Source organism: Psammomys obesus, unplaced genomic scaffold, assembly GCF_907164565.1.
Source record: "Psammomys obesus unplaced genomic scaffold, mPsaObe1.curated_primary_1811, whole genome shotgun sequence".
NCBI lineage: Eukaryota > Metazoa > Chordata > Mammalia > Rodentia > Muridae > Psammomys > Psammomys obesus.
In genome coordinates, this window is record NW_026585685.1 from 1,431,754 (window position 1) to 1,452,796 (window position 21,043).

A 21,043-nucleotide genomic window follows, 5' to 3' on the forward strand; every position below is an offset into this window, starting at 1 on the left:
ACACACACACACACACACACACACACACACACACACACACACACACAGAGAAACCACTGGATTCAGTACAAGTAGGCGTGTCTGGGACATATGTGAGCCACACAAAAGGCAGGCTTCAGATAGAACTTCCTGACATCTGAAATGCGAGGCCACCTGCGCTGTCTCTGTTCTGGCAGAAAGCTCACACACAGTAGGTAGAGACAACTCTAGCCCAGACAGCCACAAACCAGGACTTAAAAGTAGAGCTTTGGTCAATGCAACTTTTTACCATGATGGTTCTAGAACACACATCAATTCTCAAACTACAAAACAGCTGGGCAAACTAGAAAGGAAACTACCAAGGGGACCATCATACAGTGGTTGCTTACGATGTCTGTGTCTCCCTCTCTCCATCCTCAGAGGACGACTATGGCCAGACTGGAAAAGACAAAATAGAAAGCCGAAAGAATTCCAAGAGGAAGCCAGAACACTTGCTGGTCCCCAAGCTTTCTCAAAGCAATCCTGATTTCTGCCTCTGTTAGCAAGGGCTTATATTGAGGGAGATCCAATACACTTCAAAAGCTTTGATTAAACAAATCTATTTCAGTACAAATATGCTCTTATTTGACTACAAAGGTAGCATTTTAAGGTCATGGATGACCGATAGTTTTCAAAGTTGGGTTCACTTTTCATTATCTTCCTTTTCAACCCTGAAACAGCTCAGGTCCCCTCACATACCTCAAAGCCAGTGAATTCAAACCTAACTAATATTCAGAGGGAAGTAGAAACAAGCTATACTAATAGTGGCTTCTGTGACCTAACTTAAGATGGATGCTAGAAGATGCATTTGGATCAACTCTTAAGAGGACTAATATAGCACATTCTAGACAAACCTCGAAAACACACCGCTAGAAAAGGTCAGCCATTTAGTCTGTACTGTCTTCTTACATAAAGATAACTGGATTGCTTAAAGCGGATACAAAGCAAGCAATCGCTCAGATCTTTGGACTCTTACGGTCACTGGACAACGTAACGGCTGAGATCATGGATTTGATGGAATCACTTTTGAAATCAAGCCCGACAGCAATACTGAATGTCTTTCCCCTTGATGTCCTAAAGCCATGCATTCCAAAATATCCCACAGAAAGTTTCAAAAGGGGAAATCTCTCTTTGGAACCCACCAGGTAAAGCCACAGGCGCCTGGACCCCTGTGGACTGCTTGATTCGGGCCAGCAATTAACACTGTTTTCCTTCTAAAGTGCAGAACACAAACATAATGCTTAAATCTACAGAATAAGAAAGATCATTCCTGACTCCCCGGCCTCTTCCTCAACACACCAGAGTGATAGCAAAGTGCCTTCGTAGCTAGAACACACAAGGCCAGACTGGACACTAAACGCCTACGGCCCTGCATCTTTGAGAGAGGAAGTGAAATTCTAAAATGGGTCCACTGGGCACTCTTTTCTCCTGAAATTCCTGAATTCTCCTGCTGTGAAAAAAATATCTGGGGAATGCTGTTTCTGAAGGGACTGGAGAAGAATGGTCAGTGTTCCCCAGCGAAAAGCTCTGTCATACTGGGAATGATGTACAAAATGGGCTTCATTAGAGCTCGGGGAGAATCTCATGTCAGTTATGACAGCGATTCCAGTCACAGCGAGGTCCGTACTCTCAGGAGGTGCAGACAAGAGTCAGTCATCAGAGAGCCAATGGGGGGGGAGTGTCATTCAATAATTCCTTAAAGAAAAAAAACAAAAAACAAAAACATTCATGTTTCCTATTGGCAATTGCCACCCCGCCACCACCACAATTCTACTTTAACATTATGTTCCACATTTTATTTTGTTTTCAAGTTACATTTCAAGCAAAGGTCATCTTTTTTTTTTTTTTTTCTCCACAACATCTCATAATTCCTTGATAAAGCACAGCATATACCATAAACCACTTCCAAGCAGATCTCAAGTCTCCAGCTATTGGCTTTGGTTTATTGATGAATGAAATTCTCAGCTCTGCTGACAGGGACGAGACACACACAACTTAGTCCCTCGAGTGGAGATCCAGTCACAGAGAGAGCACCCTTGTGTTTCTCAGTCTGGGAGCTGACTAAAATCGGCACGGTATAAGTCTATCAGCACAGCTGTCACGTAGCTGCTGAGAATCCCGGAGGAGAGGACCCTCGGGGCCTACCGTAGGCTCAGCCGAGAAGAGGGCCTTTGACGCGTCTCACGTGCTGCCCAGCTCTCCCAATCCCAGAGACCGTGCAGAGTTCAAATCCCGTGTCTGGGTACTGACAGGATAGTGAGTATCTTAGAAAGATGTGGAGAAGTCATGCTTCCTATTGCATCTTCCAGAGTGGCATTGTATGTGGGTCCTTTTAGGGTTAGCTCATGACAGTCTGTGGACCTGTCCCAACGGGTACACAAAGACAAGCACAATCAGAGCTGAGCTCCCCCCTTAAAAGCCAAACACCTACTTCTAAGGAGGAGGCTCTCCTACCTGAGAGCCCCTGCCCTAAATGGGTTCCCACGGGGGAAACCCTCGGGTCTTAAGGTTAGTTACAGGGCAGCCATGTAGGGTAAGGCTGGCTGTAGGTGACGGGAGGGTGGGCAATGTAATAGTTGTTGAAATTGCCATCACTGACGTAAGGAGCTGGCTGGTAGTAGCAGGTGACGTTGGTGGCGCTGGGAATGATGTTCTGCTCTGCCAGCACACGCAGGGCCAGGAGGGAGATGAGGTTCAGGGTCTGCCTGCGCTCGTGCCCCATGAGGCACACTGTGCTTTCGTTCACCACCCGGCGGAGAATCATGAGGTAGTCATACTTGCTTCTCTCTTCTTCGGCGAAGTGGTTCTGGAGGTAGGTCTCCAGCTTCCTCTGCTGTTCCAGGATGTCTGGGAAGTCGATGAAGAACCTGGAGCACATGTAGCGCTCCAGGGTCTTGATCTCCTCTTGGTCCGCGGGCCTGAAGTCCCGCACGAGGAGGTTGCTGTACTTCAGCAGGCCCCCGCCTCGGATTTCCTCGGGGTTCTTGGTGGCGATCAGCCTGTTCTGAAGATGATCAAAGGCTTCCTCGAAATCCCCGTACACACTCTCCCCGATCACCGTGGGGTGGAAATGCTCGGAGATGGGGTTGCTGGAGCAGTCATAGAAGAAAAGCAGAGAATCTAGGATGATCTGGAAAGAGTCCACGCTGAACTCGAACTGACGCCGGATGGAGTCGACGAACTTGAGCTCCACGTTCCTCCCGTTCTTGTTGGAGAGGGAGATGAGGCTCCAGCGGTCGGCGTCTGTGCAGACTTTCACCAGCTTCTGCACGTACGCCTCCTTCAGGGTGACGGGGCTGATCTTGAGCTTGTTCACGCCCTCCGGCAGGAAGTTCAGCAGGGAGCACAGAACCACGTCTCTCACCAGCTGAAATTCCGCCTCTGTGGGGAGAGCCACGTGGAAGATCAGATCCAGGTCTTTGCACCCCAAGCCGTTGTCTTTGACCAGCACGTGGCCAGCGGCGGAGCCGTTCAGCCGGACGTCCTGCACCCTGATGCTAGCCTCCTCCAGCCGGCCACGGACAGTCTGCACGATGTCCTTCAGGGTGATCTCCAGGGTCGGGAAGTTGCCCCGCCCGTGGATGGGCACCACCTCAGTCAGGACCTCGTGCAGCCGGCTGACCTGGTCCCAGGTGAGCACGCTGAAGGACTCGGAGTCCTTGGCACTGCTGCCCTCCTCCGCCATCCTGAGGGATGTTCTGTTCAGGGGGAGCTGAAAAGGAAAGAAACAATCGTTAGGATTCCCGTGGGCAAGGCCTTGACTTATCTCTGAACAACTCCCTGTACCATGCCCGAGGACACTCTCAGCACGGCCGTGAGCATATTCACGCACCAAGCACGGCACCCACGAAGGCTCAAGCTTCCCTCTACACGCCTCGCTAGGTGGGCTCCCCAGCTGCTGCTGGTGTGCGCCAAGCGTGTAGGGGAGGGCGGGGTAGCCTGCTCCATGCGAAGACCAGCAGACAAACCGTGTTTTACTAGTTTTCTCTAGTGTCTACAGAAGCTGTTTCTGCTTTTAGCTCCCTACCTACATCTTGAACTGATGGATACCTAAACCCTAATATCCAGTGCAACACACACACACACACACACACACACACACACACACACACACACACAGACACATTCACACACTCTCTCACACAAATACACACATAGGTATATTACACTCTCACATACACACATTTTCTCACGTACACAAACACAACTCACATCCACAGGCATATACATACAGACGCACACATCCATATACAACCACTCAAACACACATACACACCCAATCTCACACACACAAACATACACATGTACATATATTCACACCTGAATACATATACACACATGAATGCACACAAACACATACATACACATATATGCTCATATACACACATATACTCACACACATACCCATACACATGTATAAACACACACTCATATACATGTATACACTCTCACAGACTCACACACACTCTCATATACACAGCTACTCACACGTTCTCACATGTACATCCACACACTCATACATTCTCACACACACACACATGCACACACATACAAACATCACACAGAAACATACATATACACACATTAACACACACACTCTCACGTAAAAACACACGCATACACAGAGGCATGCACATCCACAAACACACACACACACTCTTAGTCACACTCGCATGCATGCACACACACACACACATGCACACCACTGCTCCGTCTGCTCCCCAGCAGACTACATCTCAGCTCTAGAAGATAACCACTTCCTTTTTACATATGGCCACAGTCTGTCCTACAACAAATACTGCGTCACCCGGGACAGAGCGGAGCCCTGAGGACACCCTTCTGCAAGGAAGCGAGCAAGGCCTCGGGGCAGGTGAACTCCCAGAGGCCTTCCTCTGAAGAGCCCCCTCAAGCTCCGAAGGGCAACAGAGTCAACACTGAGCACCAGCAGGGAAAGAAAGCACGTCTCACACTTCACACGCTGGAGCCACAAAGATTCCCAGATAACTGTGTACGTGTGTGTGTGTGTGTGTGTAACATGCTGGGGACTGAAGCCTGGGCTTTGAGCGAGCTAGCCAAGTGCCTAGCGCTGAGCTGCACTCTCACCTAGTAACAGGAAAGCACAGCTCACTTTGAGAGAGATGAAAATGATGGAGCGCCCGAAATCCCAACACACAGAAGCAGATATTGGGATCTTCGAGACCCAAAGTGCAAGTGTGGATCAGGCATAGCCTAGAGAGGCACAGAAGCTGAAACGGGGAGTCCTGTGCAGTCTTCCAATGCCACCACAGACGGCTTCCACCCTGCAAAAGCCACGGGCAGACAGCATTCACCAACCCCACGCCCACTGCTCGGAAGCTGCTGCTCTTTAGTGCACATCAGTGCACTCTCCTTGGGCTCCAGCATGGATTCCAAGCCTGCCTTGGTCCAGGCATTTGTGGCTGTAACAGTGCCAGGGTACCACCAGTCATGTGGAGATGAGCTTCTATAGTTCCACACCACAAGGACTGCTGACAGCACAAGATGCCAACTCAGGGAGGTGTGCGGTTTACACAACCCTTGTGGAAGAGAGCAAATACGGCCTGCGGACCAAGGAGCGGCTGTCCGTCTGTTGGGGCCAACAGGAAAGCCACAGAAGCGTTCACTTCTGGAGAGGGGGGACACAGATCACAAAGTCATGGTGAGCTGTGGCTAGAACAACAGAGGGGAGGACAGCAGTGGCTAGAAATGGCAACCATCTGGGGGTGACAGCCCCTCAGGCCAGCGCAGTAACACAGGAGTCGGGGACTGTTAATTCGCTCAGCTGGAATCGGCCAGCCTAGCCCAGGATCAAAGCAGGCTCTGGTGGGCTTGGAGCTGAACGCCGCCCTGCTTGCTATAGAAGAGCATTCGTCAAGGCAGAGATGAAAGCACCTTAAAAACTCCGCGGCTATTTAGATCACCCTGGCATGGCCCGCCTCGGCCATTGACGGCAAGCACAGCCTGTGACACACACCTAACATCTATTGTGGCCAGCGTTTGCCTTCCAGCGGGATTTGAGACAGCTGGGTTCTCTTTTCTCCGTGCTCACTGCATGCTTGGTGGTTCTTTGTCTCTTCTTTTTTAATGACCAGTATACAGTAGACTTATGACTGAAGAGACGCAACTGCTTTCAGGAACGTGTTCTGGTCTGAGCCTTGTTTTGAGACATGGCTGAAGGAGGCTAGACCGCCTGCAGTCTGACCACCTCCCGTCAGGCGCTGGCCTAAGTTGCTACCCAGTCTGCCACCTGTTACACTTCCAAGGCTCACGTCTTTGACACATGTCTGGGGAGTCACAATGCAATCAACAAATGAGATTCAAGAAACAATATTGAGAAAGTTTCCAAAAAGACCCCTAGTAATGTCATAGCATGGGGTAGCCGTAGGAAAGGCCTTTGATTCAGGACAAAGAAGAAAAACTGCCAAAAAGGAAAAAAAAAAAAAAAAGCTATGTGGTGTTGACGTCAGAACTGTTCTGGAATGTGTCAGAAGGGCTACCTGGGACCGCAGGGAATCCAGGAGCCATTAACTCTTTCCTTTGGGGTAAAACGCACACATGTGAAGACGCCCATGCAGCCTTACATTGGCAGCAGATTCAAAGTTAAAACCTATGCTACACTCAGTCTCTGCAAGGTTCACGGGAGAGCAGGGGCAGAAATAGCCAGAAATGTCTGATAATGGAAATGAGGTATATCAGCCTGGGAGAGAGTTAAAAGAGCAACGAAAATGCAAACAAGATTATCAGCACAAAAGGACAAGTTGTTGGGACAGAAGTTTCTAAATATGAAAAACAAATACATATGAGGTTTACTATAGAGAAGGAAGCATTTCAGAACAGTAAAGGAAATCATGCATGGGGCTCACGCCTAGGCTCCCAGCACGTAAGAGGCGGAGATAGAGACCCCAATGCGAACAAATGAATATGCAAGCAAGCAAACAAAAAAGTCCAATCGTAAATATAAACAAATGGTGCTGAGGAAAAAAGAAAAAAAAAAAGAACACCTTGATGATTAATCTATATATTTTTTAAAGCTGGCTCCATATCTCCTGCTAAACTAAGATCTACCTGGTTGGATCGGGGACTAACGACTAGGGTCTAGTTCAGTGGTTCTCAACCTTCCTGACGCTGTGAGCCTTTAACACAGTTCCTCATGTTGTGGTGACCCTAACCATAAATTATTTTGTTGCTACTTCATAACTGTAATTTTGCTACTGTTCTTAACCATAATGAAATATCTCTGTTTTCTGGGTGTCTTAGGCAATCCCCGTGTAAGGGTCATTCAACTCTTGAAAGGGGTTGTGACCCACAGGCTGAGAGCCATTATCTAGTTGGTTAGGTGAAGACTAAAAAGAAGTTTAGGAGGGACGGGGGCGGGGGAGGGGGGACACATGGACAGACTAGAATTGCCATATAAATTCACACAGTAGGTAAGCCTTTAAACCGTCCAGAACCACTGAAAACCAGGCACAAAAACAGACCGGATTAGCTACATAAAATAAAAATGTTTACATGGAAGAAAGCATTCAGAAGGCATAAGTAAGAAACCAGTTATAACTTTAGGCCAACTATTCATTTCCTTAATAAGTAAGAAATCATAAATACAAGACCCCAAAGAAAGGGGAAAGAACGTAACCAACAGCATGGAATGTTTGGCCTCACTGCTCAGAGACGGACAACCTAAGACCGAAGGAGCAGATTTTCACCCAACACGTCGGCAAAGTTCAGTCCCGTGGGAGGGACAGCAGACACGCTGGTACACAGCCCTGGGCTCTTTGAAGAACCTATGGTAGGCTCTCAACTTTTAAGTTTCCATTATCCACTTCTACCTGCCCTCCTCTGCTGTCCAGGAGAGCTGCAAGGATGCATGGAGACAGTCACTGGGGGACAGTCACACAGCTGGGAGTGCACCTCACATGGGCAGAAGAGGGACAGAAGCGTGCAGTTGTTCAAAAGGACAGTGCCTGCTCTGTAAGAACACGAATGCTCCTGAGTAGACAGGTGTAAACTGTGCATGCGAAACTTTATGCCTACACACAACTCAGTCTATACCAAGCGCCGTCTTCAGTTTGGGGTGGATGTGGAAAAGAAAATGCATTTTGTGCCCTTTGGACTTAGATCTATTCGTTGATAACAATCAAACATCTCATGAACCACATTCTACAGCCTTTCCCATATGAGATCTACAAGTCATCTACTCTCTGTATTTAACTTCCGCAGCCCCCTTCCCTGACCCTTTCCTATATCCATGCACCAAATAAATCCAATATATTTGGAAGCTTTCCCTCTACCTCTTAAATGTTGACCTCTGCAGGGAAGAGAATGATATCCCTCTAGAAGGCCTTTTGTCAAGATTCTACCTAATGTGCTTTAGGAATAAAAAGACATCCACTGTTTACGTTAAAAAGAAAAAACTCAAAACAATAGGTCTGCGCTCTCATTCCGACTATTCAATATTTAGTATCAAAACACGTTTCCAACCGTTTTCCAGGGCAGCTACTCCTCACTTCAAACCTACCAAAGCTGCTGTCCTACCCTTGCAATGCCCTCTTTCTGATTACTCACTACAGTTACAAGAACTTTTTATTTATTTATTTTTTTTTTTGAAGGCTTTTAGAAAGTCAAGATTCTTATGTCGGCATCTTTCATACCAACTTCTTTGGATATAAATATGGAGAGTGAAGTAAACTTCGGGGGGGAAAATGGAGCTCATGAAAATCATACCATGGGACATGGGTTGATGTCCAAATTCATAATACGGTTTTAAGTCTCCAATTTACCATAATTTGGGTATGGCAGGGCTGAGCTGAGGCAGGTCTACATTCATAGGCAATGCTATGAAGCCTCTACCTCATTAGAAAAGGGTAAATTAGTAGGACAGTTGGCGGGGGTGCTTCTGCTAGAAAGACGGCTCAGTGACCAAGAGTGTGTGGTGCTCTTGCAGAGGACCTGAGTCTGCGCACCAGCACCCATCCTGAGTGGCTCACAACCTTCTGCAAGCCAGGCTCCAGGGGATCCAACGCCTGTTCTGGTTCCCAGGGTGCCTACACTCACACGCACAGACCCACACAGACACATGCATAAACACGATTAAAAATGAATAAAATTTGAAATACTGAGAAAGATATTTGTAACTACTGTTGAAGTGCAAATGGTTTTAAATATCAAAAGTGTGTCCCTGTGTGACTTTCATGTCGGTTTTACGAGAATAAGGGCAATTTACAGCCCTTGGCGCTTAGATAACACACCAGCCCTTAGTTTAACACTTTCAGTGTTAATCAACACTTATGTAATCTCCATTTAAAGGAATCACATGGAGCAAACGTGCTTCGCTCATCAAAGACTGTGGTTAATCTCGTTAGCAGAATTAACACAACAATGGCTAGGAAACAAATTAACTTGAAGCCCAGGGGATTCAAAGCAATGTTTGAGGAGTGTATCTCCTGTGGTTTTCACAGGGGAAGTCAGCAAAGATGGGCACGGAACTGGTCACTTGTTTGAAAAGCCAGACACTTCTATGAGCCAGAATTTGAGTTCACAGAATTTGTTTTTAAATAAGTTTTTATTTTATTTTGTGTGTACGGGTGTTTTGCCTGCACGTACGTCTATACATCACCATGTACGCAATGCCAAAGAAGGCTGGAAAAGGGCTCAAGTCCCCTGAAATTGGAGCCACAGATGGCTGTGAGCTTCCATGAGGGTGCTCGGACTCAAACCCAGATCCTCTGGAAGAAGAGCCAGTGCTCTTAACTGCTGAGCCATCTCTCCATCCCCATAATATTTAATCTTTTTGACAGTATGATTACTGGCGAACAATTGTCACAGGGACTCCTGGATTCCTGGGCTGCAGCGGCAGAGAAGGAAACGTGCATTGAGAGAAAATGGGTTTGCAGCGATGGTGGCAGACGTGGAGGAGATAACCTATTCCAGAGGGTTAGGCCAAGCTCCCTGAGGTCAAGGTCGATTCTCCACCTGCTGCCATGTGCCTTGCTGCCGTGGGCAGAGCTGTGAAAGGGAGGCAGGTGCCTGAGATGGGGATAAGGCCACTGAGGACATGGAAGGCACCTACACCAAGTCCTGTTGGGTTCCTGGTTATTGGACATGGAAAGTGGCCCCAAGAGTTTTTGTGTGTGGAGAGATGTGTCTATAAAGTCAAGGAAGGTTTTTTCCAAGCTCAGGTATTTAACATCAAAGTTGTAGAACAGGCCAGACTGATGGCGCATGCCTTTGATCCCAGCACTCGGGAGGCAGGAGGATCTCTGAGAGCTGGAGGCCAGCCCGGTCTACAGAATGAATTCCAGGACAGCTAGGGCTACACAGAGAAGCCCTGTTTCAAAAAAACAAAGTTGTAGAATTAGTTGTCTGGAAGGCTTCCGGGAAACTGAGGCTGGAACTGAAGCTCTCTCATTAGAGCCCATCATCCATTCCAGAGGGAACTGAGCAACAGCCTTTTCTGACTTTCGTAGGTTTAAGAATAATAAAAAGCGTTCTCTTGGTAGCAAGACTCCCTTTTACTGTTCCTGAATGCTGCCTTTAAGAAAGTGCGCGTCTTCCTAATAAAGCTTTTCAGGTCGGGCTAAGAGCCATCCACCGGCAAAACCTGGGCACAGACCTGAGGCTTCTAAGTGAAATGTGTGCATGGAACAAGGACACCTCCGCCAGGGGGATGGGTCCTTCCTGTATACTTTGCACACACTCTTCTCCCCTGTGTGAAGGAGGACTCCAGGGGCAGAGACTCTGTTGTGAAATGATTCTGAATAGCTTTTACCACAGCCCATGCTGCCTCTCACCTCCATGAGCCCAGACCGAGACCACCACAAACAGGTCAGGCTTATTTCTCAGTCATTATAAAGTACAGGGTAAACACGTATGCAAGCAAAGGAAATAACACACAGCAGAAACCACTGCAATCAATTCCCATTTAACCCTCACAAGCCAAACTTCCCCCAGCCCCAGTTTAAATAGTGTAGTTCATACAAGAGCCCAGGGCCTCCTTCCCAGAGCCAAGGTCCTAATTCTTGGAACTGCTGACTCCTCCGTCAGGTCCAAGGGGCCCTGGAGGGCAGGAGGTTGGGGGATACCAGGAAACACAGGTCAACAACCCACAAGTGCACTAGAGAACCTCTTCTTATTGCTACTCAGACAAGCATTTCTAAAACAAAAATTTACTGGTCCCAAGCAAAAACAAAACTTCAAGCTGCCTTCTGCTGACTCTGACCTTGTCTCCTCCCATCCCACGGCCTCCTGTTGAAAGGATCACGCCTTGCTGCCTGCTTTTGTGCCAGCTTTAGACCCAAAGGACTCCAGAGGCTTAGAGGGGGCTTTCACGGAGGCCCTGGAAATAGATTATGGGCCACCATATCTGGGAAGTCCCACTTCTCAAAGGGACTGCACACCTGGGCATTTCAGAACAAGAATCCTCTAGTTCTCCCCACATCCTTTTCCCACAGGGGACCGTCTCTCCATTCTGCAGAAGCGCCAGCCAGGTACAGATAAAGGCAGTCTTCTGCAGAGGCTTTGCCTAATAGTGGCCACCACAGCTGTGGCCAGAGGACGAGAGCTGCGCCTGGAATGTTCAGCCAGGCAAGTTTGTCACATCCCAGGCAGGCAAGCAGGACAGTGATGGCAGGGTTCTAGCCACATCTGACCGCCTGGTTGCCATCAAAGCAGCACAGGGCATGCAGGGTGGCTCAGCAGGTCAAGGCACCAAGCCCGGATGACCAAAGACCCGCACAGTGGAAGAAGAGAACAGATTTCCAAAAAGCCACCCTCTGATCTCTGACATGTGTGCTGTACACTAAATTAACATTTAAGAGTCTTTAAGATGCCTATAAAGGAGATGTCATTTCCCCTCATTTCAGGGGAGGACACTGCAGAACCAAGAGGACACTCACACTGTCTACTCTCCAAGGACACTCTCCTGGTATGTGGTAGGAATGCGACTGAGGAGGCTTCTTATTCCTTGCAGGAGGGTAGCTGTGGTGTATTACAGGGTGAGAGAGACCTTTAAGAACTAGCTGTTCCTGTGGCCATGAGAAGGAGGTGGCACTAAGCAGAAGGAACAGAAAAGAAAGCACAAAGCTGTTTTAATCAGGTGGTGGCAGAGGATTCTGGCCACTAGAATAAGGCAAGGCCAGATGGCAGGTGTTAAGGGCTGGGAAGACACACGTAGAACTTAAGGAACAGCTTTCGGGACAGAAACTGCTCCCCCATAGTCATGCCGACATCAGGATATACCAGCCTCATGGAGCTACCAGAATGAGAATAGGAAGAATGGGAATGGCAATAGTTAATGCTTTGGAGAAGATGGCCTAAGATCCCAACTTGGAGGGTGCTCTGAGACACCGGCCAAGTTGGTGTGGGGTGATGTTAGAGATAGCAAGTTCAGAAGAACAGAGAAGCCAGGGGTGGAAGGAGCCAGCCAATCGATGGTCTGAAAAGCACTGAGAAGCTGCGGCAATGGCAGACCAGATTTGTCATCAAATTTTGTGAGCATCACTCACAAAAATAAACAACCAATAGGTGACTGGGAGATCAGGAGTGTTGGTCCAAGAGAAAGCAACAGAATCAAAGAGACCTTCTCCACAGACGAGAGGGCAAACCCACCAGGAGCTGCTGAGCCAAGGGAGGTATATTCACAGAGAGTTACCAGCCTCCCAGGGGCTAGCCTGGGACATAACTGAAAACAGAAGCAGCCTAGGACAGTCCACCAGGGCCCAATCTCAGATGAGAAATCTGTCACTTCCTACACATCCATCCTGTTTGACTTGAGATTCTTTCACCTGAAGGAAAAGAGCCAGAACCCAAGCCCACCTGTGTGTGTGTGTGCGCGCGCGCACGCGTGTGTGCCTGCACGTGTGTGTGCACTTTTGTGTCTACTAAATTAAGTGCTCTATTAAGTTAGATGCACCCCAAGCTGCAACCAAGTACTTTGAATGACATCTAAAGCCAGCAGCTGAGAGGTGAAACACAAACTGGCTTGAACAGGGCTGACGTGAATTTTAGCCTTCTGAAGAGATGTACACCCTTTGTCCTTGCATTCCCGGAACTATAAAGGCCAGGAGTTATCTAGGGCCTAGGGGAAGCACTGAAGAAACCCTTAGTCTCTTGGCTTCCAGCCCCTCACCACAGCCTGGGCCCCCAAAAGGGAGGAGTCACATTCTGAAGCCTACTCTACATCCCCCAAACACATTTAGAAACATCAGCCAACAGAGACACTTGGATCTCTGGGTCTGTCTGAGAGAGCCTCTCCACAGAGGTTTAACTGAGGTGGCAAACAGCCACCCCCAATGTTGGCAGCATCTCCCCACAGGCTGGGTCTGGGACTAAATGAAGAGAAGAAGGGAAGAAGCAGTGTCCCCCTGCGCCCCCCCCCCGCCCACTCTCTGCTTTCTGACTGAGAGAGAGCTGCCTCTCTCTCCTGCCACTGTGCCCTCCCTGCCATGATGACTGTACCTTAAAGCCATGAGCCACAATAAACCCTTATGTCAAGTATGTTTCACAACCACAAAGAATTAACACAGTCCTGTTTGCATCTAACCCATCCGAATGCCCACACTCCCTTCTACCTCAGCTCACAGTAGCTGTCCCTGACCAGAAAACTTTTCCCAGAGAAAACACATCCAAGTCACTGAAGACACCGGCCTTCACAGATGTCTTTTTCTCACTTTCAGCCCCCACCACATTCAGCCGGAGGCCTCAGTTTATTTTCTCAGGGTTATCAGTGGCCTTTTCGCAAAGATGTTTACCAAAGGCAAAAAGTTTGGTCAGATTCCCACAGCAGACTCCTGAGGTACAGAAAGGGGGGCTGCCCGCTATTCCCCAAGCTTCCAGTGTCTGGGAGATCCTCACTCCCGTACTGAAGTCAACACCCAGTGGTTATCTCTAACTGGGCCCTGTCCAGACACTACCTGAACATGAAAACAGAAAGCTACTTCCCACCTTTCAAAATAGGATGCCTCAGCAAGTGTGGGTGGAGAGATAACATTGGAAGGAGTCACGCTGGGCCTGTGAAGGCACAGGACAGAATCAAAACACTGGGGCAGATACTCAAAAGGCATGGCTGGAAGTGCAAATGCATAAGAGAATACCCTGAAGTCACTGCAAATGGAAACATTAACAGTGTCAGAATGCAGGTATCACCAGCTGGCAGCTAGGCAGAAAACCCTGAGTTGCCTCCCCGGCAAGGTGTCAGCGCCTGACTATACAAATTCTACAAATAGCAATTGTTGCTCTATCAATACATTTCTACAGGTCTGAACACACACAAAGGGCTCCCCGAACAGAGCCAGCCCTTTTTGTTTTAGAGGCGGACTGGTCTGAGACAAACCAGGCTCCTAGAGAGGAAACTGTTTAAGGAGGACCAAGTCAGGTTTATTTCAAAGGCTCTATTTACCATCCAGCTCTCTAGCTCTGAGCTTTGAAAATTCCTCAGCAGTCTAAAACAAAAACTTCAGCCAGTTAAAGGAGGCTACGAGTCCTGTTTAGGCACTCCCGGCATTGCTGGGTCTTATCAGGAAAGGGACCAGTGACACTCGGCTCTTAGATGCTGCACTTATCAGGGTAAGGCAGGTATACACACCCCATTCATGAACGTCTAAGCACAAGCAGCCCTCAGTTTCAGTGCTGATGGCAACTACACATGCCGTCCACTCAGGTTAGGGGACAGATCTCTAAGCACAGGAACGAATAGAGAGAAACATGTTAAGCTTAAATACTCGAGTGTGTGTGTGTGTGTGTGTGTGTGTGTGTGTGTCACATGGAGAAATAAAACCACAGCACAATAATGACATTGACACCAACTTTCTAAGACATGCTGTCCTACCAGTATAGAGGCCCGTAAGCCGTGAGGCCACCTCACCAGCTGACTGCCGATGGACTGTCGCTAAGATCACCAGCATGACTGCCCACAGCTATTGACACTAGAGAGCTCCCAAACATCTTTGCCTTGATAGCTCACTCCTCTTGCATGTTTGTTCAAATTTGTAATTGTTGGCAAATTTTAACTGTTCATAAAAATCAGCCCTGGTCCCTGACCAATGTCAGATTTCACCTGCATTTCTTTCCAGCTATTCTATAAGGAAAAAAAACCACTAAGACAAGAGCAAGAAGGGGGAGGGAGATTCGATCTTTTGGCATCAAGTCTGCCTTGCAGGATGAGTGCTCAGCAGCAAGTCAGTGTGATGACTGAACGGCCTTTCATTTGTTCAGATACCCAAGTGCCTGCGGTGTCGGTGTCGTGAGCACCGTGAGCGGAAGCAGGAGGCAGCGCTCCCTGCCCACACAGAGCTTGCAGCCTGTACACAACTCTCCAGTGACTCTCACACACGTAGAATCAGGATCTGAGAGTAAAATATTTTTGCACATCTGCACTACCCAATACAGTAGCCATAAGCCGTGTAGCTCTTGAACGTTTGAAAGGTTAAACTGAAGTGCACAGTGTATGCAAAATCCACCTTAGATGTCAGGGACTCGATGTAAAGGAAGGATAGAAGATATCTCTTTTGTGTGCGTTTGCACTGACTACTTGACATAGTGAACTAAACAGACAAAGAGATCTATCACTTAGATGAACTTTACCAGGCTTTTGTTCCCATATGTGTCTAGGGCAGCAATGACTCTGTCTGCTCTATGGATGCCTATGAAGACATGAAAGCCTCAAGTAGTCTGCCACAGTCTGCCAGGATCAGCGCCCAGGTGTCCCCCGAGTGAAAGACAGCCTACAAGGCAAGGAAGTAAGCAGGAAGTCTACAGCAGTCTGGGAAGTGACACCGCAGCAGCAGGGCTGGCTTCCCAGACAAGCCATCCTGAGCAAACACCCGTGGGTGTTGACTCTTTCCTCTAAATCCCCATTCCCCCATGACAGTACTGTGGCCTCAGGCAGCTGCAGAGTCCTGCTGCCGATCTCAGACTATGACAAGCAGGGGCAGGGATCGACACAGCGCACAGGTGGGTCAGGGGTCACAGCCAGGCCAGGTAAGAGGTACCTGGCCTCATCCTGTAAGGCCAAGTCTGGACACTAAAGGAGGGATATAGATGGGATGAGGGTTATAAAGCCTGGATAAATTTTTTTTTTTCACTCAGTTTTTGTGATAGGAGCCAAATGTGGAAACGATGGGGGACTTCTAAAACAGCAACACCCCCTTCAGTTCGATATTAAAATTTTAAAATTAAAATAAAAACAAGAAAATGTGCGAAAGAAAACTATAACATACTACAGCAGAGAGATAAGGCAGCCCTCTCAAAGAAAAAACAGATAAGGCAGAGCCTGCACAGAGGCCCCAAAGACATACGAAAAAAGGCCGGTGGAGAGCGGGTTGTGTTCAACTTTTTTTCTCCAAATATCGAAGTCTGTACTGTGCAGAGCAAAGCAGGACAGCATGGGAGGGCGAGGAAAGCATCAGAAATAACAATCTTAAGAGGAATGCTGAGTCCTCAGGGATAGGCAGGTCCTGGGAGCTTGCTCCACTGCTCCAGGCACACAGGACAGAGCACTGGCTAGAGACAGTGAGGCTGTCATCTAGCTTTTGCCTACTGTCCCTTAAACCAGGTCAGCGATGACAGTGGGAAACACATACACAAACCCAAAAAGAAAGAGTCAGCAGGGCGAGCAGCTGAGCGAGCGAGCTGGGCTGGGAGAACAGTGCCTGGGAGGACAGGGAGGGTGGAGGCGATCAGGGGGCGGGGCTAGAAGCTGGCCGGGTTTAGGAGTTTCAGCTGTTGATCAATTTGCAGCTCCAAACCTACACGTCTGAGCCTTCGCTGAAGAAGACCTAGAAACCATCCAGCCTTTTAAACCAGGCGCTTCTGATGCAGAAAGCTCCATCCGGGTTCCCACAGGACACCTACTTCAGGGCCTGCTTCCTTCTCTGTCAGGAACTGCTGGCAGCCCCCTATCCCGCCTCCCCCCCCCCCCCCCCCGCCCCCGTTCACGTGATAGGAGCCTGTCAGCACCCAAAAGCCATGCATGCACTCTCTAGGCAAGGGTGAGGCCACAACAGAGACCACAAATACCACTTTCCTGGGTCCACGTGCAGGAGGGTTGAGACAACTGAGAAAAACAAGTTCTTTAAGCACATCATAAAGCCAGGCCAGCTTCTTACTCCTCCAAAGCTCTTCCACAGGCCTTTCACATACCATTCCCTTGGCCTCCCCAGCACCTGGCACCAAACACCACGTAGGCAGCCCTTTCCAACTCAACCACCATTATCCAAGAGAAAAGCACCACACAGTTTAATGGCCCACAGTGGAAAATGCTCTGAAACCACAGAACATCCTTACACACAGAGCTGCTTCATGTCAGTAATTACTTCTTTGTATTAAGGGTTTTCTCCCTCCTCTTGTTCCAAAAAGTTCTGCAAACACTTCAAGAACAAGCTACTAGGGCCCAGCTGTACAGAATATTAATGTGAAACAGCGCATAAGATTCCCTTACACACTTCTGTAAAGAAGCTTTCTATAACCACTTAAATTTCAAAAAAAGCTCCCTTTTGATGAATGCATCCAACCAAAAGGTTAATAGCAGGAGAATCCTTAGGTCCAAAAAAAACGAAGGGGTCAGCTTTACTGTTGTCTCAAGTAGCTTTAAGGCTACATGAGGACTTCTTTAAATATGGAGGCGTTGGTGTCATCATAATACAACTTCATCAGCTACATCAAAACACTGAGATGTGGAGCATCTTCTCATATCGAGAAAAAGCAATGGACTAGGCTTCGTCCAACAAACACCTCAGATTCTGCCTCACTCCCTAGTAACCTCCAAACACTGAGACAGACAGACAGAGAGAGAAACAGAGACAGAGTGTGTTGTGTGTTGGTTCACAGACAGGAAGGAGATAAGAAAACCCCCAAATCAGCTTAACTCTTAACACCACATCTCTGGCCTCTACAGCTTTTCTTGGTAATACAGGCAAAGTGATCTAACACAGGCTGCCCTTCTTCCATGGCTAGCTCTAGAATAGCACAGCAAAGAAAGAGGACAACAAGGTACTACTTAGTGGGTGGAGCTGGAAAGAAAGAAGAAAGGAAAGAGGGAGAGAAGAAGAGAAGGAGGGAGGGAGGAAGAGAAGGAGGGAGAGAGGGAGGGAGGGAGAGAAGGAAGGAGGGAGGAAGGGAGGGAGGGAGGGAGGGAGGGAGGGAAGGAGGGAGGGAGGGAAGAAAAGATTCAATGCACCTTTCCAACTTTGTAGCAGGTGAGCCTAGCTAATAGTACAACAGGGCACAACAGACCACTTTCAAATTGCCTACATTGCGGAGCAGTTCCTGGCCTTTCCAGCGGGCAGTGCGAGACACATATAATCTGCCTGGCCTTGAACACTGGGGGATGCAGGCTAAGGGTGTGCCTGACTGGGAGCCCATTGGAGTTGGTGGATGCAGGTGCCTGGAAGTCAGGCCGAAAGCGGGTATCTATACTTGCAGCATTGCTGAAAAAAAGCTGAAGAGTGAGCCTGTGGCACTCAACTCACACTCACTCAGACCAACAGGCCAAGAGCCAAGTCCTTCCCTTCGGAGTTCACAAACTTAATCTCTACATACAAGGTAGGAATTATGGGAGGAAGTCAGACTAGAGTGTGACTGTTTGTTCTATGTGCACATACTAAAGTTACTCATCAAATTAGGGACCTTTCTTTTGGCAACAGTCTAGGGATCGCTGAGCAACCCCCCACGATTTAATAACAGTAACTGTCCCAGTATCCTGGCAGATACTGGGAAAATTATTCCAAACATCGAAATCTTCCTTCTAAAAGCCCCTAACATGTGTGTGCTCCAAAACCAGGGTATCTCTTCAGAGACAAGGTTTCAGCCACCTGATCAGGGATACTAAAGCACTCCATCTCCACCAACAAGAATGGCAAAGGACAAAACCACTGCTGGTCCCGCTGCAGCCGGGAGAGAAAAGTTTCTGCTCCACATCCTTCAACTGCGGGGTAAAATGTGGAAAAACAATCACACCTCTGCACGGTAAAATTCTTGGTAAGCTCTCCTACCACCCTCTTGGCTTCCTGGCTCACTTACTGCCTTGCCAAGCAAATTATACTGGGAGTTGTTAGAGCCAGCAATGGCCACCCTCACCCTCCTTCCCAGGGTAGCAGGGGCAGCTGGGAGTCTAATTTAGGAGGGTCTGACCATCTTAACTTTATTTCCAGAATACCAAACTCATCGCAATCCAAACGATTACATACATAGCTATTATAAATCAGTAAACCTACTAAGTCTTTCGTTGTAAGCACTTTGACCTCAAACTGAGGGAGAAGGGGCTTAAGACTAGGAACTTAATGTCGGAGTTTCTCCACATTTAAAGGGAGAGAGGGGAGAGAAAAGGGGCCGAGACCACCTAGGTCTGAAAATCGACACCGGTGGAAGTTCTGCGTTCTGGAAAAACCAACTAGGCATTTCCTCACCAGCCCTCCCTGGCTTTGAGGTCGCCCGCCCCGTCTGAACTTAGATGTGAGGCTACCAGCTGGCATTGCAGGCTCCCCAACTCCCTCTCACCCTCTTCTCCGACTGCGCTAAAGGGGTCCTCTGTCCGCGACGCTCCCGGCAGGGCAGGCGCGCCTCTAATCCACCAAGAGCACCGCTATCAGAGTCAACTGACTGCATGGCTTTTAGCCCACGCGGTAAGCAACTTTCGATCCCCAAAGCGGAGGAAGCAGGTTTCCCAGTCGCCGTATTCTCGAGAAGTTTCCGAGAGACGCGCAGCTTCGATCATTTGGCCGCACGAGTTGTCCACAGTCCCAGAAGAGAGAAATATCTGGGCCGCCATCCTGGGCACGGAGCCCGGGAAGCTGCCCTCCCCTCTTCTGCCAGGCTCTAGCCCCGGACCGCTGCGTCTTCATCTGCGCCGCCAAAACCGCGGGGTTCAAAATCGCCCCAGTTCCGGTATCGGTGTGCGCGCCTTAGGGGCGCAGCTCAGAGCCGGAGAACCTGCTCCGAGCGGGGCAGGGGCCACCCCCACTCCTGCCGCCGGGCCAGCAGGAACTAACTAGCCTAAGTTTCCCAGACCCGCCACCATCTCCGAAAAGTTCGCGCTCCTCCACGGCGGTAAGCCTGCGCTGCAGACGCGGGAGCGGGGCGGGTCCTGACACCTGCCGGCATCTCCCCTCCATCCCCGGGGCACCTCCCCGGGCTCTGGCAGGACGGACCCCGGAGTGGCCGTGCGCGGCTCCCCCCGGGCCGCAGCAGCATCCTCACACCTGAGCAGGCGGGGAGCACGGACTCACCTGGGCGCTGGAAGAGGAGGTGAGAAAGGCAGGTAGTTGGCGTTGGCGGCCCCCAGCTGGAGCAGCGCGGTGACTACGGGCCCCCAGACGGCTGCGGCGAGTGAGCGGTCCGGCCGCCGCCCCCTCCGATCTTAACCGGCCTGACCACTCCCCCGCGCCTCCCCGCCCCTGCCCCCGCCCCGCGGCCGGCCTCCCGGGGGAGCCAGGGCGGGGCGCGCCGGCCGCGGCCCCGCGGGATCCTTGCGCCCCACGCTGACGGCAGGGGCCGGGCGAACGCCGCCCTCTGATTGGCTGCCTGGCTCAATGGTTGCCGAGAGACGAGTAAACCTCCGGCGGCGCAAAGGGGCGGGGTGGCCGGGAGGCAGCATTGCGCATGCGCAGTCAGCGTGGTGCCGAGCCGCCGCCGGACTAACTTTGGAGTTGGGGCACGCTTCCCCTCTGTCCCTGCCGCTCGACTCTGCGGCTCCCACTTGCCTTCCCTTGCCCTGAGCGTTCTCCCCTCCACCCTGCTTGCTCCCTAGCTGGTGCGCGCGCTTTCTGAGTTTGGAGCGCTCTTCGCCCGAGCGCTCTCTGGTTCCCGGCGCCCAGAGTGGTGTTTGTGAAGTCGGAAATCTCGTAGGTGGGCCCAGGGAACCTCTCATTCCTCGAGCAAATTGGCTGGAGGTGAGGTCCTGGGGAGAAGGAAGCAGCTGATTCTCCAGCCGCGGGACCACCTGTGTGCAGTTAGCGGCGCTGGGAAGCTATCACCGAAGCACAACGTCTCAGCCCTCAGAATGGCACCGGGCTTTGCG

General features: G+C 49.7%; 1 protein-coding gene across 1 annotated transcript; it reads right to left on the bottom strand.

The window, feature by feature from the left end:
• Positions 1-6: 6 nt before the first annotated feature.
• Tent5c (terminal nucleotidyltransferase 5C) lies at positions 7-20,336 on the bottom strand. Its single transcript, XM_055629088.1, has 2 exons — positions 20,253-20,336; positions 7-3,730 (listed from the first exon to the last, which is right to left on the bottom strand). The coding sequence occupies exon 2, from the start codon at positions 3,701-3,703 to the stop codon at positions 2,528-2,530; it is 1,176 nt and encodes a 391-aa protein (XP_055485063.1). The 5' UTR covers positions 3,704-3,730; positions 20,253-20,336; the 3' UTR covers positions 7-2,527.
• Between the last annotated feature and the right edge of the window lie 707 nt (positions 20,337-21,043).

Excerpts from the sequence above, each read along its gene's own strand:
- Tent5c (XM_055629088.1), bottom strand. The coding sequence starts at position 3,703 with ATGGCGGAGGAGGGCAGCAGTGCCAAGGACTCCGAGTCCTTCAGCGTG.